Raw genomic sequence first — 20,851 nt, 5'->3', positions numbered from 1 at the left:
AAAATTGTTATAACTTTGTGTAAACTGAATCGATTGTCATGAAAATTAGCATGTTTATTCTACTCTATAAAGGCAACAAAATGAGGTTTATTGGAAGTTGCTATCGAGAATACATGATGAGATATACGCATTTTTCTTAAAAAATAAGGTTATTCTCACAGCAGTTTTTCTCTTGCCAACAGATCTAGGATTAAAATCCAAATGATACGTTTTGTAGTGCAACACAAGAGCTTTCATAAGATATTTTCAAAAAATGCGCCGTTATGAAGATGCCTGAGAAAATCCATTTTTTCTATAACATGTTATTGACCATCATATCGAACCTATTGTGCGAGAAGCGAAACTCCGGTTTTGTGCCCTTGTTCTTTATGCACTAATGCACTAATGCAAAAGTTTGCAGAAATTTAGGTTTTCGGAAAAGGGGTTAGTGGGGTAAACCGGCTCTTCAAAATCTTGTATTCAGAAACTTCTCAAACTGTGAAGTCGGCTTATTGCCCGAAGTTACACGATGAAACGAGAGGTTATTTTTAGAGCTAACAGAGGTAGACTGAATGCCAATGTTTTGTTAAACTTTTTTTTAATATGGCCTTTGAATAATTCTATAACCAAGGGGTGGTGGCTCTGGTATCAGCAGAAAACCTTATGAAAATCAATGTTTGAGAATTGATTTATTATTACCAACCAATATTCATGACGTTCTCGTACATTCATCAATGCATCACAAATTACGTAAGGGTTTAGGGGGAGACGGGGGGGGGGGGTATCCAAATTTCTTACGAATATTAATATCTATACTCAAGCATCCAGTTTATTACAACGTCGCCTGTTGTTTTTTTTTCATAAAAAATTCTATACTTTACTTGCACCAAAAACTTTCAAATAGTGGAGTAACAAAAAACAAATACTCTTAAATCTATATCGATCTATCCACTCATCACAACTTTCCCTTTGCAATTTCCATCATGTTTCTCGAAATGATCAATCTCTGAATCTGCGATGTACCCTCGTAGATTTGATAAATCTTGGCATCCCGCATCAACTTCTCCACTGGATACTCGGTGTTGAACCCGTTTCCGCCAAAGACCTGTACCGCATCGGACGCCACCTTGTTGGCCATGTCTGCTGCGTAGCACTTGGCAATGGAGGCATAGTAGCTATTTCTTCGGCCCTGATCAACCTCCCAGGCGGACTTCATCGTAATTAATCTAGCGGTTTCGACACCGATTGCCATATCAGCCAGCATAAAGGAAACTGCCTGATGGGCTGCAATTGGAACGCCAAAGGTCTTACGTTCCAGTGAATATTTGAGGGCCTCATCCAGGCAACGTTGGGCTAGTCCTACAGCACCCGCAGCCACCGGGGGTCGTGTTTTATCGAAAGTACCCATCGCAATCTTGAAACCAGCTCCCTCACCGATCAGTACGTTTTCTTTGGGAACTCGAACGTCTTCGAATGTTATTTATTCAAGAAAGTTCCTAAAGAAAACTCCAAAAATATCGAATTTAACGAGCCAGACATCTCAAACAAAGTTTAAGAATGCGTAACGGATATTAAATTTGAGTGGAACGAATTTCAATTGTATGAGTGGAGCTCTAACGTATGAGGAAAAAATCCGAACAAATTTTCAATTCCAAATTAAAATCTTGCGCAACTTATTTTTCTATAGTTGTTCGTTTATTCAAGTAATGTAACTCATTTACAAACCTCATAGAAAAAATTCAGCTCCGCATCGCGCTGATTTCTTGATCCTCTGGAGTACTTGCTTTATAGCTTTCTGAATTCCGGATGTTTCAATTGTGTTTAGCTCCTTCTTGATTTTTCTATCAAACAATCGACGTTTTTTACTCTGTAACCTTTATGGTAGACCATTCGCTTCAAATTTGCTCAGAAAGTTTCAATAGACTGCAGCTGTGGCACATTTTGAGAATTGTATCCTTTCGGAATAAATCCGATATTGAATAGAGTTTTGTTCACTCGCTGCGTTTGTATTGATGTAACGATCAGGTTCATTTCTGTCCCCTTTATTCACACATAAGCAGAATCGCACCGGTCAACCTCAAATGTCTAATTAGAAACACAACTGTTTCGTTCCCTAGTGTTTACCTGAAAGGGGCCATCCACATTCCACGAGGGCGGATTTTTATTGATTTCGAATTTGCTGTATTCTAACTTTTCTTCTTAGGTTTGGTTTTTCGATCGTGGCCAGCACAACTTTCGACAAACGACGGTGCGTACAAAATTTTTTCTCGCCCTATACCAGTTTTTATATATCATTTGAAAAAGCCACGTTTTCTGAGCAAACGTGATTTTTAAAAAATGTTCATCGTTTCCCTTCGATTTTTAAGAACCAGTTCGCGGAGATCGCAACTAGGTCTTGTTTCGAGGTTCTCCGATTGGACTGAAACTTCCAGGGTTTGTTTATCTATATAATAGAATAATGTTTTGCATAATGTCAGATTTTTTAAAAAGGGGTAAGTGGGGTAAAAAAGCACGTCAAAAATTGATGTCCAAAAGTTGCTAAAAACGTAAAATTGTTATAACTTTGTGTAAACTGAATCGATTGTCATGAAAATTAGCATGTTTATTCTACTCTATAAAGGCAACAAAATGAGGTTTATTGGAAGTTGCTATCGAGAATACATGATGAGATATACGCATTTTTCTTAAAAAATAAGGTTATTCTCACAGCAGTTTTTCTCTTGCCAACAGATCTAGGATTAAAATCCAAATGATACGTTTTGTAGTGCAACACAAGAGCTTTCATAAGATATTTTCAAAAAATGCGCCGTTATGAAGATGCCTGAGAAAATCCATTTTTTCTATAACATGTTATTGACCATCATATCGAACCTATTGTGCGAGAAGCGAAACTCCGGTTTTGTGTCCTTGTTCTTTATGCACTAATGCACTAATGCAAAAGTTTGCAGAAATTTAGGTTTTCGGAAAAGGGGTTAGTGGGGTAAACCGGCTCTTCAAAATCTTGTATTCAGAAACTTCTCAAACTGTGAAGTCGGCTTATTGCCCGAAGTTACACGATGAAACGAGAGGTTATTTTTAGAGCTAACAGAGGTAGACTGAATGCCAATGTTTTGTTAAACTTTTTTTTAATATGGCCTTTGAATAATTCTATAACCAAGGGGTGGTGGCTCTGGTATCAGCAGAAAACCTTATGAAAATCAATGTTTGAGAATTGATTTATTATTACCAACCAATATTCATGACGTTCTCGTACATTCATCAATGCATCACAAATTACGTAAGGGTTTAGGGGGAGAGGGGGGGGGTATCCAAATTTCTTACGAATGCTTACGAAGGGGGGAGGGGGGATTCAAGAGAATCTTACGTAAGATTGAAAACTTTAAAAAAAACTGAAAAAAAGTTTACAAAACTTAAAAAAATAAAATTAGTTGAATTATTTATCCCTGCGATCTTAACAGTTGAACCTTGAAAAAGCAGTGAATTCGCCGTCGCTGGGTGATTGCGTGCTTTACTTCATTTCTACATAATTTTGAATTTTGTTGACGTTAACATAGTATTAACTTGCTTTGTTTTATCCTCTACGAATATGCCATGTGTAAAAAAAATGTTTTACCTTCGAAAATATTTTTTTTCCCTAGAAAGACAACCTTACGTAAGATTCGTGGGGGGAGAGGGGTAATGCAAAATCTTACTAAGCCTTATTATGGGGGAAGGGGGGACGAAAATTTCGAAAAAAGTCCTTACATAATTAATGGATGACGCCTTAGTTGACGTTTCGCCCATGTACGCTATATGAGAGAACTGTCATTCAAGGCATTTCGAGCAGTTTTTTGTTCTTCATTTAAAAATCAAAGGAAAACGATAAACATTTTTTCAAAATCACGTTTTGCTCAGAAAATTGCACTCTTTCAGCTGATATATAAAAATCAGAAAACCGTTTAAAACTTTAGGACCCAATTGGAGGTGTTGCAGTAATTTCGTGTCCACCCTGTATAGAATAATTTTTTCTCTGTAACATAAACAACACTTTTTAAAATGTTGAGACTGCCTGTTATGTCATATTCCGGCTGAGATAATTTTGTTTTTCTATGATAACTGGTGTGTTTGTTAAATCTTTATTTTATTTACGTGATGCACTGTTTTATTACAAATAAAAAAAGTTGACATACCTAAAAAAAGAAATAACTTTTAATATCTATACTCAAGCATCCAGTTTATTACAACGTCGCCTGTTGTTTTTTTTTCATAAAAAAATTCTATACTTTACTTGCACCAAAAACTTTCAAATAGTGGAGTAACAAAAAACAAATACTCTTAAATCTATATCGATCTATCCACTCATCACAACTTTCCCTTTGCAATTTCCATCATGTTTCTCGAAATGATCAATCTCTGAATCTGCGATGTACCCTCGTAGATTTGATAAATCTTGGCATCCCGCATCAACTTCTCCACTGGATACTCGGTGTTGAACCCGTTTCCGCCAAAGACCTGTACCGCATCGGACGCCACCTTGTTGGCCATGTCTGCTGCGTAGCACTTGGCAATGGAGGCATAGTAGCTATTTCTTCGGCCCTGATCAACCTCCCAGGCGGACTTCATCGTAATTAATCTAGCGGTTTCGACACCGATTGCCATATCAGCCAGCATAAAGGAAACTGCCTGATGGGCTGCAATTGGAACGCCAAAGGTCTTACGTTCCAGTGAATATTTGAGGGCCTCATCCAGGCAACGTTGGGCTAGTCCTACAGCACCCGCAGCCACCGGGGGTCGTGTTTTATCGAAAGTACCCATCGCAATCTTGAAACCAGCTCCCTCACCGATCAGTACGTTTTCTTTGGGAACTCGAACGTCTTCGAATGTGATGCCGCGGGTATCGGAGGCACGTTGGCCCATATTTTGCTCTTTGCGACCCGGCGTTAGACCAGGAGTTTCTCGTTCCACGATAAATCCGGTGAATGCTTTCGACGCTGGACATTTGGGGTCCGGATTGGTACGAGCCAAGACGAAGTACCAGTTGGCAACACCACCATTGGTGATCCACATTTTCTGCCCATTGATGATCCATTCGTCACCCTTCTTCTCGGCACGTGTTTTCACACCATTCACATCCGAACCGGCTCCCGGTTCGGTCACACAGTAAGCCGCCACAAGTGGTTGCTCCAGCAGTCGGCCAAGATATTTTTTCTTCTGCGCATCATTACCGGCTAATATTACAGGTGTTTGCTGAAAAATAGAAATAAAATTGTTAGAGTTAAATCGAAAGAAAAAGTATTTGATTTCACTTACTCCAAGACCACTGGCTTCGAGAGCCGTCATAATGCCCGTGCACCCGTAGGCCAGTTCTTCGGCAATTAGACAACTGGTCATGATGGACATATCAGTACCCCCTGGAACAAGATTGCTGACCGTTATTTAAATTGCATTGTTGCTTTGTTCTTATCTTCGAGATAGGAGATTTTTTGTGATGAAGAGTGTCATGTTTTATGACCTAAGTGGAGAAAAACATTTTGCACAATTTTGTTTATTTTGGTTATTACTTGAGCCTCAAAACTCAAAAGTATATTCGTGAAGATTATCTCAACCAAAAATTGATACACTATATTAAATGAAAAGATATTTTTCTCTTTTTTTCTGTAACGTTCTTCGTTTGTTGCATGTTTTCTAATCAGACCTATTTTGGTTTTTTACTTACTATTTCGTTTGTGTTTTATATTGCTTGGTGTACGATTTTAGTTGTTTGTTTCAATACGACAGTTGTACTACTTTTATTTACTTGGCTTGTTTATCATGTAAACTTATCGAGCTAAAACTCAGATTGCATTCTGCAGGATGTTGCTATTTGTTGAAGCATATCAGAAATTCGAGGAAGATAACTAGCCATGATCTCATAATCTCATCATATGGTACAAACACTATCTATTAACTTAAGGCTCAGTCCATATTTTAATTAAAGTTCGAGTGGATTAACAATGATGAGCAATAGTAATGCTCGGCAAAATTTCATACAATGCAGAACTATGTGTAACACTCACCAATTTCCGCTGGAACGTGGTTGTTCATCAAGCCCAGCTCCCAGGCTCGCTTTATGATTGGCCATGGGTATTCGCCAGTTTTGTCGTACTGAGCGGCCACCGGGATAATTTCCTCCCGGACGAACTTCTTCGTCATGTCCACTATTTCCCGCTGTTCATCACTCAGGGCAAAGCTGGGCCCCAGGGCTGAAGTCTCCACAGCTGGAGCAGCCTTCGAGGATAGTGCACGGCATGCCGGACGGACGGTAGATTTAATCAGCTGAAAAGGCAGAAAGCATGATGATTGCGCGCATTGAATCGATTGAAAAGATGACATCAAAAGGTAAATAAAAAACAACTTAGACTGCCGGTGAAATGCGGAACGACCTATAAAATCCTTTGTGCTTGTAATGCAAACGATTGGAACAGCCAATTTTAGCCTTATCAGCATTTAAATAAGCTAAATAGGCCTGCGACGGCCGTTACTGATAAGGGTTTGGCACCTCGTGAAAGAGCTTATTGGGTGCCCAAATATCATTATTCTGATAAGTAAAGAGCACGAGATAAAATAAAAGAGAAGTAAATTCTGCCCTCACTCTCTATTGTTTTCCGAAGAATTCAATCTTGGGATCTTTTTAAAAATATCAATTGATGATCAATGACCTAATCTCATTTCTTGTTTGAATTGTTTTTTAGTTACAAAAAGACTCAAAAATCAAAGGCTTTTCTATTCAATTGTTGATTGAAAATCAACAAGTCATCAAGATTAACTCGAGAGTGCAATGTCCAAAGTCCACCGAGTGTAGTTTCTGCAGAACGCTGTAGCCAATAATACGGCATATTCCCGACTGGTTTCCTTAAGTTTAGACATACCTGAGCTAAAGCAGCCATTTTTACCCAAGTTGACAAATTAGAACAGAAAAAATCGCCAGAAAAACGCGAGAAAATACAAAATTTATCAACTAAACCGGAACAAACTACGTAAGCGAAGAAGTGAACTTGATTGGCCTATAAGCAGAGGTATCTCGCCAAAAGCCAACGTATCAATGTGGCTACTCTGGCGGAGCTACGACGGGAATTTTGTGCAATATACCGAGCTCATCGATGTACGTTACGTTGTAGTTGTACTATCGCTATTCGTCAAGATGAGCTTATAAAGGTGAGTCTGTACTTTCACGATGTTGAATAACGTTTAGTAATTATATATATTATATCAATGAATTTGATTCGATGTTTTTCGTAAATTAACGGTTAACGTTTTTTATAATTGGAACATATTTTGCACTTACCCGATCATATTAAATGTTGGTAATGCTCATCACGAACGTTGTGAACGCTACGTGTATCTATGACCAAAACATAGATTATGTTGGTGTAGGAGAGGATCGCTACAGACAGAACGTAGCGTAGCAGGGACAAAACTTGTATGAAAGCATCATGACATAAACGAAGTGAGATGGCGCTTCTGTTGTTCCAAGTGCCCTCTTTCTGTCGTAAAGCGAACATAAACAGTGAGAAGCAAATGTTTTTGTGATATCCGATACAATTATTTTAGCAGCAGATATGACGTTAATAGAAATCCCTTAAATAAGCTCGAGAGCAAATCGAAAATGGTCCGAGTAAGTAATCAGATTTAGGTGTGACCAAGTGTTTTAAAGATATTATGCGAAAAGTATTCAATACCACGTAGTAGAGGTTTTTTGGATTTCTTTGTGCTACATTACACACGAAAAAAAGGGTTTTAATTCATTTTATTGTCATCAAAATTTAGTTTAGATGAAAAAAAAGGTAAGGAAATGGTATCCTTTGATTTAATATATTTTCAATCTTCACTTTATTATTTAATATATTTTCCATCTTCACTGCAGATCATATAAAATTTGATTTCTTTAAACAAAGTAACATAAATAACACTAAAAATAATTTATACTATTTTCAATGTTAGATATATTTTGTAACGAGTATACGTTTAGTCCGTTTAGCAGTTGAGTTTTTGAAGAGATATGTTCATTGTATAAGCTATTGGTAATGTTTCTGAGAAGTTCAAATGTTAGTATGAATAAATTCGTATCTATTACAATTACTAGGTTACAATAAAATACAAATTATTTCTGAGATCACTATGGCAGTATGACTAGAAGTCTCATATCAAATAATAATTTTTAACACTAGAATATTATCTTTTCTGGCTGTCAGACTCCACATTCTCGTATTAATGGCAATATTATTGTTACTTGCTAATGTCGAACCAAACTCTAGTCCTAGCTTTTTTAGTGTTGTTATAATGAAAGCTATTTCACGCTTATTGAAATTTTCTACAAACTGGAAATATGAAACGCACTCTTACGAAAAAATAATTATTGACTAAACGTGAGTCATGGCAGTTTGGATTTTTCACATTCCGCTAAATAATATCATGCGATTCCTCATCGCGCGAAGCTCGTTCCACGTACCGTTGAATACCATTGGTGATCCACATTTCCACTCCAAACACAACTGTTTATGAAGCGTAAAACCCCCCGATTAAATCACTGGCAAAATCATAAATTATAACACTATAATCCTACCTGAAATCGATAGTAGCAAAAGGGTTACTTTTGATAATTCTTCTTCCAGAAGAACCATCGGTGTGTCGGTTTCACGTATTTGTGCAATTTTAAGGCTGGCACTTTCGACTGACCAACGGACAAGCAGGACGAGATTTCTCGTAATCATAAACGCCTTGAAGATGTATATATAGGTAAGTTCAGTTTCATCGATTGCTAGTTTGAGAAACACAGAAACTGTCGCGGATAGTACGAACACGAGCATCTTGATGGTGGTAACGATCATGAATTCGTTTCCTGAAAAAAAAAAACAGAGATATTACTCGGTAAACATAAATAAAATAGCTAGTCTAACCTCCGCAGAATACTTTTGCACAAAAAGATTCATATTCCACCAACTGTTTGAAAAAGATAACCACTCCAAATGAGGAGCCGATGAAACAAAGTACGGCGTAAATGAATCCTAATCTGCGGAATGTTTTCGTTTGGAACTCCATGATGGTTATCCGCTGCTTGTTTCAACACTACTTAGATAAAACTGGATGCTACTAGCTGAGTGACCCGAGCACGTGTAGGTATATGATGCACATACCGGTCTAGTGCTGCGAGATGAATGAAGCTGCCGATAAGCTGCATATACTGTTTTAATACCCCTTTGAGTGGGTGCACTGATGGTGCCGTTTGCGGAAAACCCAACCCGCTTGCCATTCGAACTACTAACTAGAAGCAATACGAGAATGGTGGATTTATAACAATTTATGGGATTTTCGTGAAATGCTGAAAATACGTATTAGTCGATATCGTTGGGATGATTTCATATTGCTGTAAGTTGAAATGGTCTCAAGATTTTCCGATCATACAAAATAAAACAAAAATTGTTGAAATAAAATCCTAAGTTGCGTAATTTACCTAAGGGGCCATCCACATACCACGTGGACAGCTTTGGGGGGGTATGTGTAATGTTCACGGTCCATACAAAATTTTTAGAATATATATGTTTGGGTGCCAGCCAAAATGGTCATCTAGAATTTCAAAAAAAAAAAAAACCCTATACAAAATGTTCACCTGCTCGAAAAAAACACCCTGTGCAAAATTTCAGCTCAATCGGACTTAAAATGGCGTGGCGCAAAGCGATTGAAGTTTGGCTTTTTTGAAAACCGACAAATCACCCAAGGGGGGTATGTGAAATTTCGGTTTTCGAAATTTTTTTTTTTTGATGCCAAAGGACTTAAAAATGCATGAAACGTCGAGAATTGGTGTCATCTGAAAAATTTTTTTTTGCAAAAATCTACTCTCTGGGACTTAGTCGTTTTTTCAATTGTGGAAGGCGGAGTTCAAAATGCTTAGAATTTATGTTTTGAAATTGATCACTAGTCTCTCGAAATAGCTTGTATAATGATGTACACTATAACAAGCATAGAATACATTATGTTTAATTAGGGTGATTCATTTATTCGGCATAGGGTGGTTCATAATATTGTGAAAAAATGAGTATAAAATAAAAAAAAGCACTTCGGTTCGTTTGATTGGTGTGACGTCTTCGACAAAATTGTAGATAATTAATTATTCAAAAATTCTACGCGTAGTTGGAGAGTGAATATGATCGCTGCCCAAAACATGATGTCAAGATCATCATCGGGGATTACAACGCTCAGGTTGGCCAGGAGGAGGAGTACAGACCGGTGATTGGACGATTCAGTGCACACCAGCTGACGAATGAAAATGGCCTTAGACTAATCGACTTCGCCACCTCCAAGAACATGGCCATACGTAGCACCTTCTTTCAGCATAGCCTCCACCATAGACTCACCTGGAGATCACCGAATAGAACAGAAACACAAATCGACCACGTTTTGATAGATGGTCGGCATTTCTCGGACATTATCGATGTCAGATCACATCGAGGCGCTAACATCGATTCAGATCACTACATAGTGATGGTTAAGATACGCCAAAAACTATCCGTTGTGAATAACATACAGTACCGTTGCCCGCCACGGTATAATCTCGCGCGACTGAAGCAACACGACATCGCAACACAGTACGCGTCATCGCTCGAAGCTGCACTGCCAGAAGAGGGAGAGCTTGAAGAAGCCCCTCTAGGAGATCGCTGGAATGCCGTGAAAAAAGCTATCAGCAGTGCTGCGGAGGAAGTCCTGGGACACGTGCAACCGAATCGACGTAACGAGTGGTTTGACGAAGAATGTCGGCAGATTTTGGACGAGAAGAACGCAGCGCGGGCAACAATGCTGCGTAGAGCCACCCGTCAGAATGTGGAGCGATATAGACTGAAACGGAGGCAGCAAGTCCAACTCTCCAAGGAAAAAAAGCGTCGCCAGGAAGAGGAGGAATGTGATGAACTCGAGCAGCTGCACCGCACACACGAAACACGAAAGTTCTACCAAAAACTCAACAAATCCCACAGAGGCTTTGTCCCACGAGCCGAAATGTGTAGGGATAAGAATGGAGGCAGATCCTCCAAAAGTGCCGTGAGTTTAGAGTCCCTACACACCATCTTTTCGTCGATTTTAAAGCCGCATACGATTCAATAAACCGACAAGAGGTATGGAAAATTCTAGACGAAAACGGCTTCCCGGGGAAGCTGACAAGACTGATCAAGGCTACGATGGAGGATGTGAAGTGTTGTGTGAGAATTTCGGGTGGAACGTCGAACCCATTAGAGTCTCACAGGGGGCTCCGACAAGGTGGTGGTCTCTCCTGCTTATTGTTTAACGTCGCGCTAGAGGGTGTTATGAGACGAGCAGGGTTCGACATGCGGGGCACGATTTTTAACAGATCAGGTCAATTTATTTGCTTTGCGGATGACGTGGATATTGTCGGCAGAAAATTTGAGACGGTGGCAGACCAGTATACCCGACTGAAACGTGAAGCAGATAGGATCGGACTGTAGATTAATTCGTCAAAAACTAAGTATATGCTTGCAGGTGGGTCCGAGCACGACAGGGCACGCCTAGGCAATACGGTAACAATCGACGGGGATGAGTTCGAGGTGGTCGACGAGTTTGTGTACCTCGGCTCTCTGGTAACTGAGAATAACGATACCAGCCGGGAGATAAGGAGACGTATTATCAGTGGAAGTCGTGCCTACTATGGGCTCCATAAAAAAATACGGTCGCATAATTTGAGTCTTCGCACCAAGTGTATCCTGTACAAAAGGCTAATAAGACCGGTCGTTCTCTACGGGCATGAGACGTGGACAATGCTCGAGGAGGACTTGCGAGAACTCGGAGTTTTTAAACGTCGGGTGCTAAGAACCATCTTTGGCGGTGTGCAGGAGAACGGAGTGTGGAGGCGTAGGATGAACCACGAGCTTGCGCGCCTCGACGGTGAACCCAGTATTCAGAAAGTGGCTAAAGCTGGAAGGATACGCTGGGCAGGGCATGTAGCTAGAATGCCGGATAGCTACCCTGCAAAATTGGTGTTCGCTTCAAATCCGGCGGGAACGAGAAGGCGAGGGGCGCAACGAGCAAGATGGGTGGACCAGATGGAGCACGATCTGCAAAGTACCGGGTGCCCGCGGAACTGGAGGCAGGCAGCCATGGACCGAGTGAATTGGCGGAACCACGTTATGCAGGCCATGTCTTAAGACGTTCGATATTCGATATTCGATATTCGACCATCGGTCATTTCGCGCGATTTGTCTCTATATTAGTTTGTGCATCTAGTATTACAAAATCATAATCAGTTTTGCAGCAAACTGAAAGCAGAGGAGTAAATGAAGCTCTCCTGCATGTAAAAATACATACAACCTGCTGAACCTGTTGAATTTTGTGTATTTTTAAAATTATTGTTTTTCCAGTTTTGATCATCACGGGAATATTAATTTAAAAAAAAACATATCTTAAAGTTATAAGAGTTTTCCAGTATGAGTTGAATTTTGGTACCACGTTCGCAGGAATGTTAAACCACTATCGTATTATGACATGCCAATGGCACTAATTAGCGCCCCAAATTAGTTAGTTGAAGTAGTTATTCTTTTTCTGCCACTAGCCAAAACGTTCCTTACTAACTTGCTTACTTACCTAATATGACGGAGACAGACCGATTATCGGCTCAGTGTCGAATCCACAATACGTTGTCATGCCACAGTACTAGTTTTGTATAGGTTTACAGGCCTCGAGACCTCAGTTGGTTACACAATCCGTTTGCGGTAGCTTTCCGCCTCTTTATCTAACCTCATTGTCGTACTTCACCAGTGTACCCAGGAAAATTAAATTTGTCGTTTACTTCAAACGATTACCCAACTATCACCACCGCCGAGCTACCATGCTTTCTGCCTGCCACTATGTACTTTGTTTTGGAAAAGTTTATTACAAGGCCTATTCTCGCAGCTTCCCTTTCGGGAGGCCTCATCCGCTGCTCTACGGTTAATACCAATGATTTCGATATCCGCCGCAAAATCTAAGATTATGTGAGACTTCGCCATGGTAGTGCCACCTCTCTGCACGCCCTTCGTATATCTCCTTCCAAAGCGATGTTGAACAATAAGTTTGACATATCGTCACCCTGCTTGAAACCATCTAACGTCAGCAAAGTGTCCGATATCTCACCAGCTACTCTAACGTTTGATGTGGAACCATTAAGGTTGGAACGAATCAGTCTAATTAGTTTTGTTGGAAAACCCTGTTCGAGCAATACCTGCCATAACTCATTGATTTTAACCGAATCGTACGCTGCCCTAAAGTCTATGAACAGATAGTGAGTCTGCAAGTTGAATTCTTGAAATTTATACATTGGTATTAAAAGGTTTCCTGCAACGGCCTCGGTCTGTGAAATAGGATGCGGGAGTTTGTACACCGTACTGAGAAGAACTATGCCCCGATAATTACTACAGTCCGATAATTACTACAGTGACCGTTTTTGTAGATTGGGCATATCCCGAGGGCAATTCATCATACCACTTTTTCAGTATGATCCGATGGATAGCACAATAAAGCTGTTTGTTCCTGAATTTGAATAGCTCAGCGGAAATACCGTCTTTCCCAGCTGCCTTGCAGTTCTTCAGCTTTTCAACTGACTGTTTTTTCATCTCGTCCATGAATGGTGAATCAACAGCATGTCATCATTCTTAACTTTAATCCCTCTATCTTCCTCGTCGTTCAACAGCACACTGAAATGTTGTCTCCAACGCCTGGCCATCGGCCTGGATTATCAGTAATCAAGTTTCCCTCTCTGTCGTTGCACATGACAGGGGCAGACACGTTTTGGTTCCTGTTTCCGTTAATCTTTTGACGTTGACTAACGTCTATATCGAAGTTAGGCCCCTGAATTTGAAAATCTAGTAATTCAACCAGGGAAAACCTGGGAAAAGTGGTCAGGTTTTGAGCGCTTATTTTGCAGTCATCTATAATCAGGTTTTCGAGATTTTGGCATCAATCGATCAGAAATTCTTTTACGGTTAAATTTATGTAATAAAAACTAACTATTTTCTGAGATTCACTATTGAAAAATTGGTAATCAATATCGATTGTCTAAATCATACCGCGCAGCCAATCACTACCTCTCTTCCCAAGCACAGTCGACACTAACGGATACAATCGATCTGACTTTGTTGTTATTGTTGTTGTCACTTTCTGTTTCCGATGTTTATGCTGCTGCTAGCGGTAAAAACCTTGCAAATATCCATCGTTTTGTTGGTGTTAATTTTACGAAAGCGGCCGGCGCCCCATCATTTTAATTCCAAAACCGCACCAGTGACATGCGGACGCTAGGTGATAGCAGCTGAAAGGAGGAAAGACAAAAGAGTACCGGTCATATCGTGCCGGTTTCACCCGTAATGCTGGTGGCTTTTAGTAGTAAATGGCTACTGCAAAACACTTAAATGGCTGGAATCCTGGACGGACTAACCAGAAAGCAACAATATAATCGGCAACTGGCAAATTTTGGCACAGAAGCGGCTAATTGAATTTTCTGTTTTACCAAATGCTGCTGCTAGCGGAAAAAAACCTTGCAAAAATGCATGTTTGTGTTGGTATTAATATTACGACAGCGGCCGGCGCAGCTTTCAAGAAACATTTGTCTCTACCATTCCATCATCTATGTAGCCCCTCCTTCTTTCTAATTATCTGACGAAGCCTTGGTATAAAACGTATCGTTCGAACATTTCACCCCATCAGTTTCATTACTAAACCGTACCGGTTACATACGGACGCTATCTTGAAAGATTTCTGGACGGACTAACCAAAAACAAGGATATATTCGGCAACTGGCCCCTTTTGGTGCCTCGAAATTGTGTAATAGAAGCGGCTAATTGAATTTCCTGTTTTACAAAATGCTGCTGCTGGCGGATAAAACCTTGCAAATATGAATCTTTTTGTTGGTGTTAATTTTACGACAGCGGCCGGCGCCCCATCATTTTGATTCCAAAACCGCACCAGTGACATGTGGACGCTAGGTGTTAGCAGCTGAAAGGAGGAAAGACAAAAGAGTACCGGTCATCTCGTGCCGGTTTCACCTGTTATGCTGGTGGCTGTTGGTAATAAATGGCACTGCAAAATACTAAAATGGCTGGAATTCTGGACGTACTACCAGTAAACGAGAATAATCGGCAACTGGTACCTTTTGGTGCCTCGAAATTTCGTTACAGAAGCGGCTAATTGAATTTTCTGTTCACCAAGTGCTGTTGCTAGCGGAAAAAACTTTGCAAAAATGCATGTTTGTGTTGGTGTTAATATTACGACAGCGGCCGGCGCAGCTTTCAAGAAACATTTGTCTCTACCATTCCATCATCTATGTAGCCCCTCCTTCTTTCTAATTATCTGACGAAGCCTTGGTATAAAACGTATCGTTCGAACATTTCACCCCATCAGTTTCATTACTAAACCGTACCGGTTACATACGGACGCTATCTTGAAAGATTTCTGGACGGACTAACCAAAAACAAGGATATATTCGGCAACTGGCCCCTTTTGGTGCCTCGAAATTGTGTAATAGAAGCGGCTAATTGAATTTTCTGTTTTACAAAATGCTGCTGCTGGCGGATAAAACCTTGCAAATATGCATCTTTTTGTTGGTGTTAATTTTACGACAGCGGCCGGCGCCCCATCATTTTGATTCCAAAACCGCACCAGTGACATGTGGACGCTAGGTGTTAGCAGCTGAAAGGAGGAAAGACAAAAGAGTACCGGTCATCTCGTGCCGGTTTCACCTGTTATGCTGGTGGCTGTTGGTAATAAATGGCACTGCAAAATACTAAAATGGCTGGAATTCTGGACGTACTACCAGTAAACGAGAATAATCGGCAACTGGTACCTTTTGGTGCCTCGAAATTTCGTTACAGAAGCGGCTAATTGAATTTTCTGTTCACCAAGTGCTGTTGCTAGCGGAAAAAACTTTGCAAAAATGCATGTTTGTGTTGGTGTTAATATTACGACAGCGGCCGGCGCAGCTTTCAAGAAACATTTGTCTCTACCATTCCATCATCTATGTAGCCCCTCCTTCTTTCTAATTATCTGACGAAGCCTTGGTATAAAACGTATCGTTCGAACATTTCACCCCATCAGTTTCATTACTAAACCGTACCGGTTACATACGGACGCTATCTTGAAAGATTTCTGGACGGACTAACCAAAAACAAGGATATATTCGGCAACTGGCCCCTTTTGGTGCCTCGAAATTGTGTAATAGAAGCGGCTAATTGAATTTTCTGTTTTACAAAATGCTGCTGCTGGCGGATAAAACCTTGCAAATATGCATCTTTTTGTTGGTGTTAATTTTACGACAGCGGCCGGCGCCCCATCATTTTGATTCCAAAACCGCACCAGTGACATGTGGACGCTAGGTGTTAGCAGCTGAAAGGAGGAAAGACAAAAGAGTACCGGTCATCTCGTGCCGGTTTCACCCGTTATGCTGGTGGCTGTTGGTAATAAATGGCACTGCAAAATACTAAAATGGCTGGAATTCTGGACGGACTACCAGTAAACGAGAATAATCGGCAACTGGTACCTTTTGGTGCCTTAGTTCCTCCTTCTTTCTAATTATCTGACGAAGCCTTGGTATAAAACGTACTGTTCGAACATTTCACCCCATCAGTTTCATTACTAAACCGTACCGGTTACATACGGACGCTAGGTGTTAGCTGAAAGGAGGAAAGACAAAATAGTACCGGTCATCTCGTACCGGTTTCAACCGTAATGCTGGTGGCTGTTAGTAGTACATGGATACTGCAAAATACTAAAATGGCTGGAATTCTGGACGGACTAACCAGTAAACAAGAATAATCGGCAACTGGCACGTTCTGGTGCCTCGAAGTTTTGTAGAAGAAGCGTTGCAATTTCCTTTACTATTTGTTTTAATGGAATATAAGAATACGGTAGTCAACGTCATGCGGTCGTGTCTTGAGTACCACCCTCCTACTATTTGTAGAATGATCCGCAAGAACAAGCAAGCAAGAACACCGGCTCTAGCAGTTCAATATCTCCCTCCGCTCTGTCGTTTTACAACCGTAGCCAACATGTGATTTCTGGCACGGTCCTTTTCATCCATCGCTCGCTGAAACTCAGCGTTGTACCACTCATTGGACGGGGTTGTCACAGATGTACCGAACGCTTCTCGCGCTGTGGTGCTGATCGTACTGGGAATATATCTCCACTTTTCATTCAGGTTTCCTCCATATTGCACATCGATCTGCTCATTAACTTTCTGGGAGTACTCTGCAGACACCCCTCCAGTTGAAAACCGCTGTACCGTATCCGTATCTTTCCCATTGTCCTCGATTTCAATATGTTGGACAACTGGGCGCGGATCCACCCCATATGGGTGTATCCAGGTGGTATTTCGAATATTCCGACTGGCAAAATAAGAGCTACAGATAGCCATCTGGCTGCAGCGAAATTGATACGCCTCAGGTCTTTATGGTTCGTAATAGAGTGGAAGCTTTCATTCAGATCTTAAAACTTCTCTTTCCCGTTATCGGGTTTATTATTAATCGGTGCGTAAACATTGATTGGGCTGTAATTGAAGCCTTTAATTCTTAACATGCATATACGGTAACTGATCGGTCTTCATCTTATGACACGCTTTATCTGTTTCCCAATTAGCACGAAACCAACTCCTCTTTCTGCTTTCACTCCACCACTGTAGTAGATGTAACGTCCACAATATGATATAATGCCCGGATTTCGCGTACTCCCGTTTTCGGCCACTTCACTGCGACCTCTATATTTACCTTTTGCTCTCTAGCCAGAATACCGGCGCGTGCCGGTTCGAAGAGAGTCCTTACATTCCAAGTACTGAGTTTCCAATAATCGATGTTCTTCTTCAATCGCCTAGGCCCATGCCGATTATTCTGTTCCGTTTCGTTCCGTATGGATTGTTCGTAGTATTTCATATTCGGGGTGCGATGCTTAATCTTGCGACGGAGCTGCCGTCTAATAGCTAAGCTGGCCACGTGTCATGCTTCAGCCGCCCGCTCTGGGTCAGACGTTGTTGTGTGCCGCCCCTAGCATGGGGATACAGCCGCGTACGACTTCCTTTCCCAGTCAGTATACGACAAAGTTTCCACCGGAAGTTAGTTGTCCGATCTCCGCTAAGGTCACTCGTATCCCGGTTGGCACCTCATAAAGCCATAACGTTGGTTATAGTGATAAAAAGTGTTATTTTTGAAAATTTTTTTTTTTTCAAAGCAGAATTTTGTTTTGCTGTTTAAGAATTTCAAATAAGCTCGGGCGCTAAGAAGTGCCATTGGCGATAGCAAAGCAAGGCCTTGATGCTGAACTTCGATTCGGAATCTTCTGTTTATGATTTTTCGAAAAAAATTACGGCCAAATGTTCAGTGTACCCCATCAATTGGGGCGCTACAATTAAACCTCAAAACTATGTCGAATGGCTCTCTAGACCAGCATCGTACCTAGAGATCTCGAGGGTTGCGAGCGTGGAACCTGGTGAATCTGTTAGTTTTCTGGTCATTCCGAATTACAATTTGCCTATAACGCAGGTCAATTCTCGTTTGCTTGTTATTTCAAACGATTTTAACGGTTATACAGTTGACGAAAATCTAATTTTCTTCGCACACAACGTTTTATATCTATTTAAGACAATAACACTGGTTTTTTGATCATACATGTAGCAATTTTGTTCATCGTCACTATTCCGTTCAATCGAATTTGTATGTTGCATTGTCTGCGCTTGGCAAAAAAAGCAAAATCAAGGTAAAGACATGATCCGGCTCATTTCGTGTTGGGCTTTGATTTGGACGTTGGTTCTGGAGTACCTGTTGATCTGGTGGCTGTAATGGAGTATCTTGCTGCACAAGTGTTTGAATTGGCGGGGAACGCTGCTAGAGATAATAATAAAATGAGAACCATTCCCTGTTATCTGCAATTAGAATTCTAATAAAAAGGAATTAAGCCTTTATCTGGCGTCACTATTCTCCATGGCTGTGTTCTGCTGAATACCTAAGCTATTCTGTTCTTAACAGGACTATTTTGCGATGGTTATTAAGTTAGTTTGTATATCCCTTCGTGAAGACATTGTGTACTGTGTGTAATATATCTTGTTGTGCGAAACATTGAAACATATAATTGTTCATTGTATTAATTATCCATAACCGTTTCAAATACATTAGCTTATTTTAGAGATTGCCTCGATGAAACCTATCACAACCAAATATTCACAAATAATATTCATATTATGCCTTGTTTACACACAATGATAAAAAAACGAATAATCGAAGTTTCCAAAACTTTTTTAAGTAGAATCAAAAACATCATATCAAGTTTGCTATGAAAGCGCTGGTAATTACATCGCTGCAAAAACAGAGTGTGCCTATGTGGTGGTCCAGCCTGTGCATTCGATTCGCCAGTACACACATTAGCATGCGTCTTCTTGATATGACGTTTTTGGTTAAATGCTGCTATAAAATTTATATTTCGTGTAGAAAGATTTTTTGTGCGAAATGATTGCTTTTAAATAGGAATTATAGATCTTAAAATAGGAATTATATATATTTAAAATAGGAATTATAGATCAAAAGCGAAGGTCTGTTCTAATTCAATTGATTAGAGATGATACAAATTCGAAATTTTCGTTTATTTCATGTACCAGTGGATGGTAACGGTCAATGTATAGATCGATAAAATAACAATATAACAAAAATGGTTCAATACCCGACAATTATTCTAATAACGAAACTTCAAGACACTGAAATTTCTTCATGTTGATATTCACATATTTGGTGATCACCTGTTTACATTCAGCTTTGTTATATGAGACCTATACACTATTGAATATGTATTGAATGTTTACTATACACCTGATTTTTGCCAATTTTTGCAGGTCAATGATCTACAACAGATATGTTTATTCTACGGCAGTAGTTTTGTGATAATACTATTACTAGTACCCACATTAGATTTTTCTTTTTAAACAGAAGTTACCGCAGGAGCTTTGATAACCTCTGTCGTTTGTTCAGTAGATAGCTTGATTCCTTCTATTATTAACAATTCAAGTGCTAAGACACCTGAAAATGCAAATAATTACAATAAATTATTTTTGATTGAATTATGAGAATACGCTTTACATACCAAAAAATATAACTACAGCAGCAATCAATACAAGTCCATCGAGAACTGCTTTTCCGGTAGAACCAGCATTTGCATGATCAACGATGACAATAAGTGAATTTATTATCATGTAAATCAATCCACAAATGCTTCGGAATCCAACGAATATTCGATACACGATAACGTATTCGGGTTTTTCCTGCAAAAGAATTACACCACGACAAATACAATCAAACGTGATTCTTTACCATATTTTCATGTACATCATCTTACCCTTTCGATTCCAACCATTAGCATTATAGTATACGCAAAGCAATAGAGCGCAAAAATCGATTTAAGTGCCAATACTGTGCTATTTTCCTCTTCTGTAAGTATTCAAAATCAATCAATCGTTTTTCGCTAATCATTTGCAACAAAGTCACAATACTCACCACTACCGAAGGACACTAGGCAGCGGACCGCTACCGTTATGGCGACGACGATCATCAACACGGCATAGATGTAACCCACGATGCGAAAGGTTTTAAGCTGCCCCATCCTTCAACACACAGAAAAACGTGTTACGAAAGGATTCTACGCGGAAGACACTGCACAACTGACCCGACCCGGCTTCGCCGTACTGCACTTGCTGAGGGTGCGACTGTCTGCATGTGTGTGTGTTTGTATGTGCCTCCACAGTACCGGCGCCGAGTAGCGTTTAATGTAAATAAAACTAGCATGTTTTGAACATTTCGTGCCGCTAAAAGTGGCCACTTGCGATCGCGGTGAAGGTGGAAAGTAAGAAACGATT

The 20,851-nt window shown here is 40.2% G+C and overlaps 4 protein-coding genes across 5 annotated transcripts; all 4 read right to left on the bottom strand.

Annotated features, from left to right (window-relative positions):
• Positions 1 to 788: 788 nt before the first annotated feature.
• On the bottom strand, positions 789 to 1,460 carry LOC129723072 (medium-chain specific acyl-CoA dehydrogenase, mitochondrial-like). Its single transcript, XM_055677031.1, has one exon. It carries the CDS (start codon positions 1,385 to 1,387, stop codon positions 935 to 937), a length of 453 nt encoding a protein of 150 aa, XP_055533006.1. The 5' UTR covers positions 1,388 to 1,460; the 3' UTR covers positions 789 to 934.
• A 2,618-nt stretch (positions 1,461 to 4,078) lies between these two features.
• On the bottom strand, positions 4,079 to 7,059 carry LOC129726170 (medium-chain specific acyl-CoA dehydrogenase, mitochondrial-like). Its single transcript, XM_055682874.1, has 4 exons — positions 6,867 to 7,059; positions 6,015 to 6,273; positions 5,269 to 5,369; positions 4,079 to 5,205 (listed from the first exon to the last, which is right to left on the bottom strand). Exons 1-4 carry the CDS (start codon positions 6,882 to 6,884, stop codon positions 4,321 to 4,323), a joined length of 1,263 nt encoding a protein of 420 aa, XP_055538849.1. The 5' UTR covers positions 6,885 to 7,059; the 3' UTR covers positions 4,079 to 4,320.
• Positions 7,060 to 7,795: 736 nt separating this feature from the next.
• On the bottom strand, positions 7,796 to 9,178 carry LOC129726172 (uncharacterized). The gene is made up of 3 exons (XM_055682875.1): positions 8,895 to 9,178; positions 8,561 to 8,836; positions 7,796 to 8,489 (listed from the first exon to the last, which is right to left on the bottom strand). Exons 1-3 carry the CDS (start codon positions 9,034 to 9,036, stop codon positions 8,398 to 8,400), a joined length of 510 nt encoding a protein of 169 aa, XP_055538850.1. The 5' UTR covers positions 9,037 to 9,178; the 3' UTR covers positions 7,796 to 8,397.
• Positions 9,179 to 19,624: 10,446 nt separating this feature from the next.
• LOC129726169 (uncharacterized) lies at positions 19,625 to 20,819 on the bottom strand. Of its 2 annotated transcripts, XM_055682873.1 has the most exons (5): positions 20,493 to 20,819; positions 20,335 to 20,426; positions 20,083 to 20,260; positions 19,906 to 20,018; positions 19,625 to 19,843 (listed from the first exon to the last, which is right to left on the bottom strand). In XM_055682873.1, exons 1-4 carry the CDS (start codon positions 20,596 to 20,598, stop codon positions 19,921 to 19,923), a joined length of 474 nt encoding a protein of 157 aa, XP_055538848.1. In that variant the 5' UTR covers positions 20,599 to 20,819; the 3' UTR covers positions 19,625 to 19,843; positions 19,906 to 19,920. The 2 variants fall into 2 exon arrangements, with proteins under 2 accessions (XP_055538848.1, XP_055538847.1); XM_055682872.1 differs by having other exon boundaries at positions 19,625 to 20,018.
• Positions 20,820 to 20,851: the final 32 nt, after the last annotated feature.

This window comes from Wyeomyia smithii, chromosome 2 (genome assembly GCF_029784165.1).
Source record: "Wyeomyia smithii strain HCP4-BCI-WySm-NY-G18 chromosome 2, ASM2978416v1, whole genome shotgun sequence".
NCBI classification, from domain to species: domain Eukaryota; kingdom Metazoa; phylum Arthropoda; class Insecta; order Diptera; family Culicidae; genus Wyeomyia; species Wyeomyia smithii.
The sequence above is the reverse complement of the archived record's forward strand: the minus strand, read 5'-3'. Positions and strand labels throughout refer to the sequence as shown.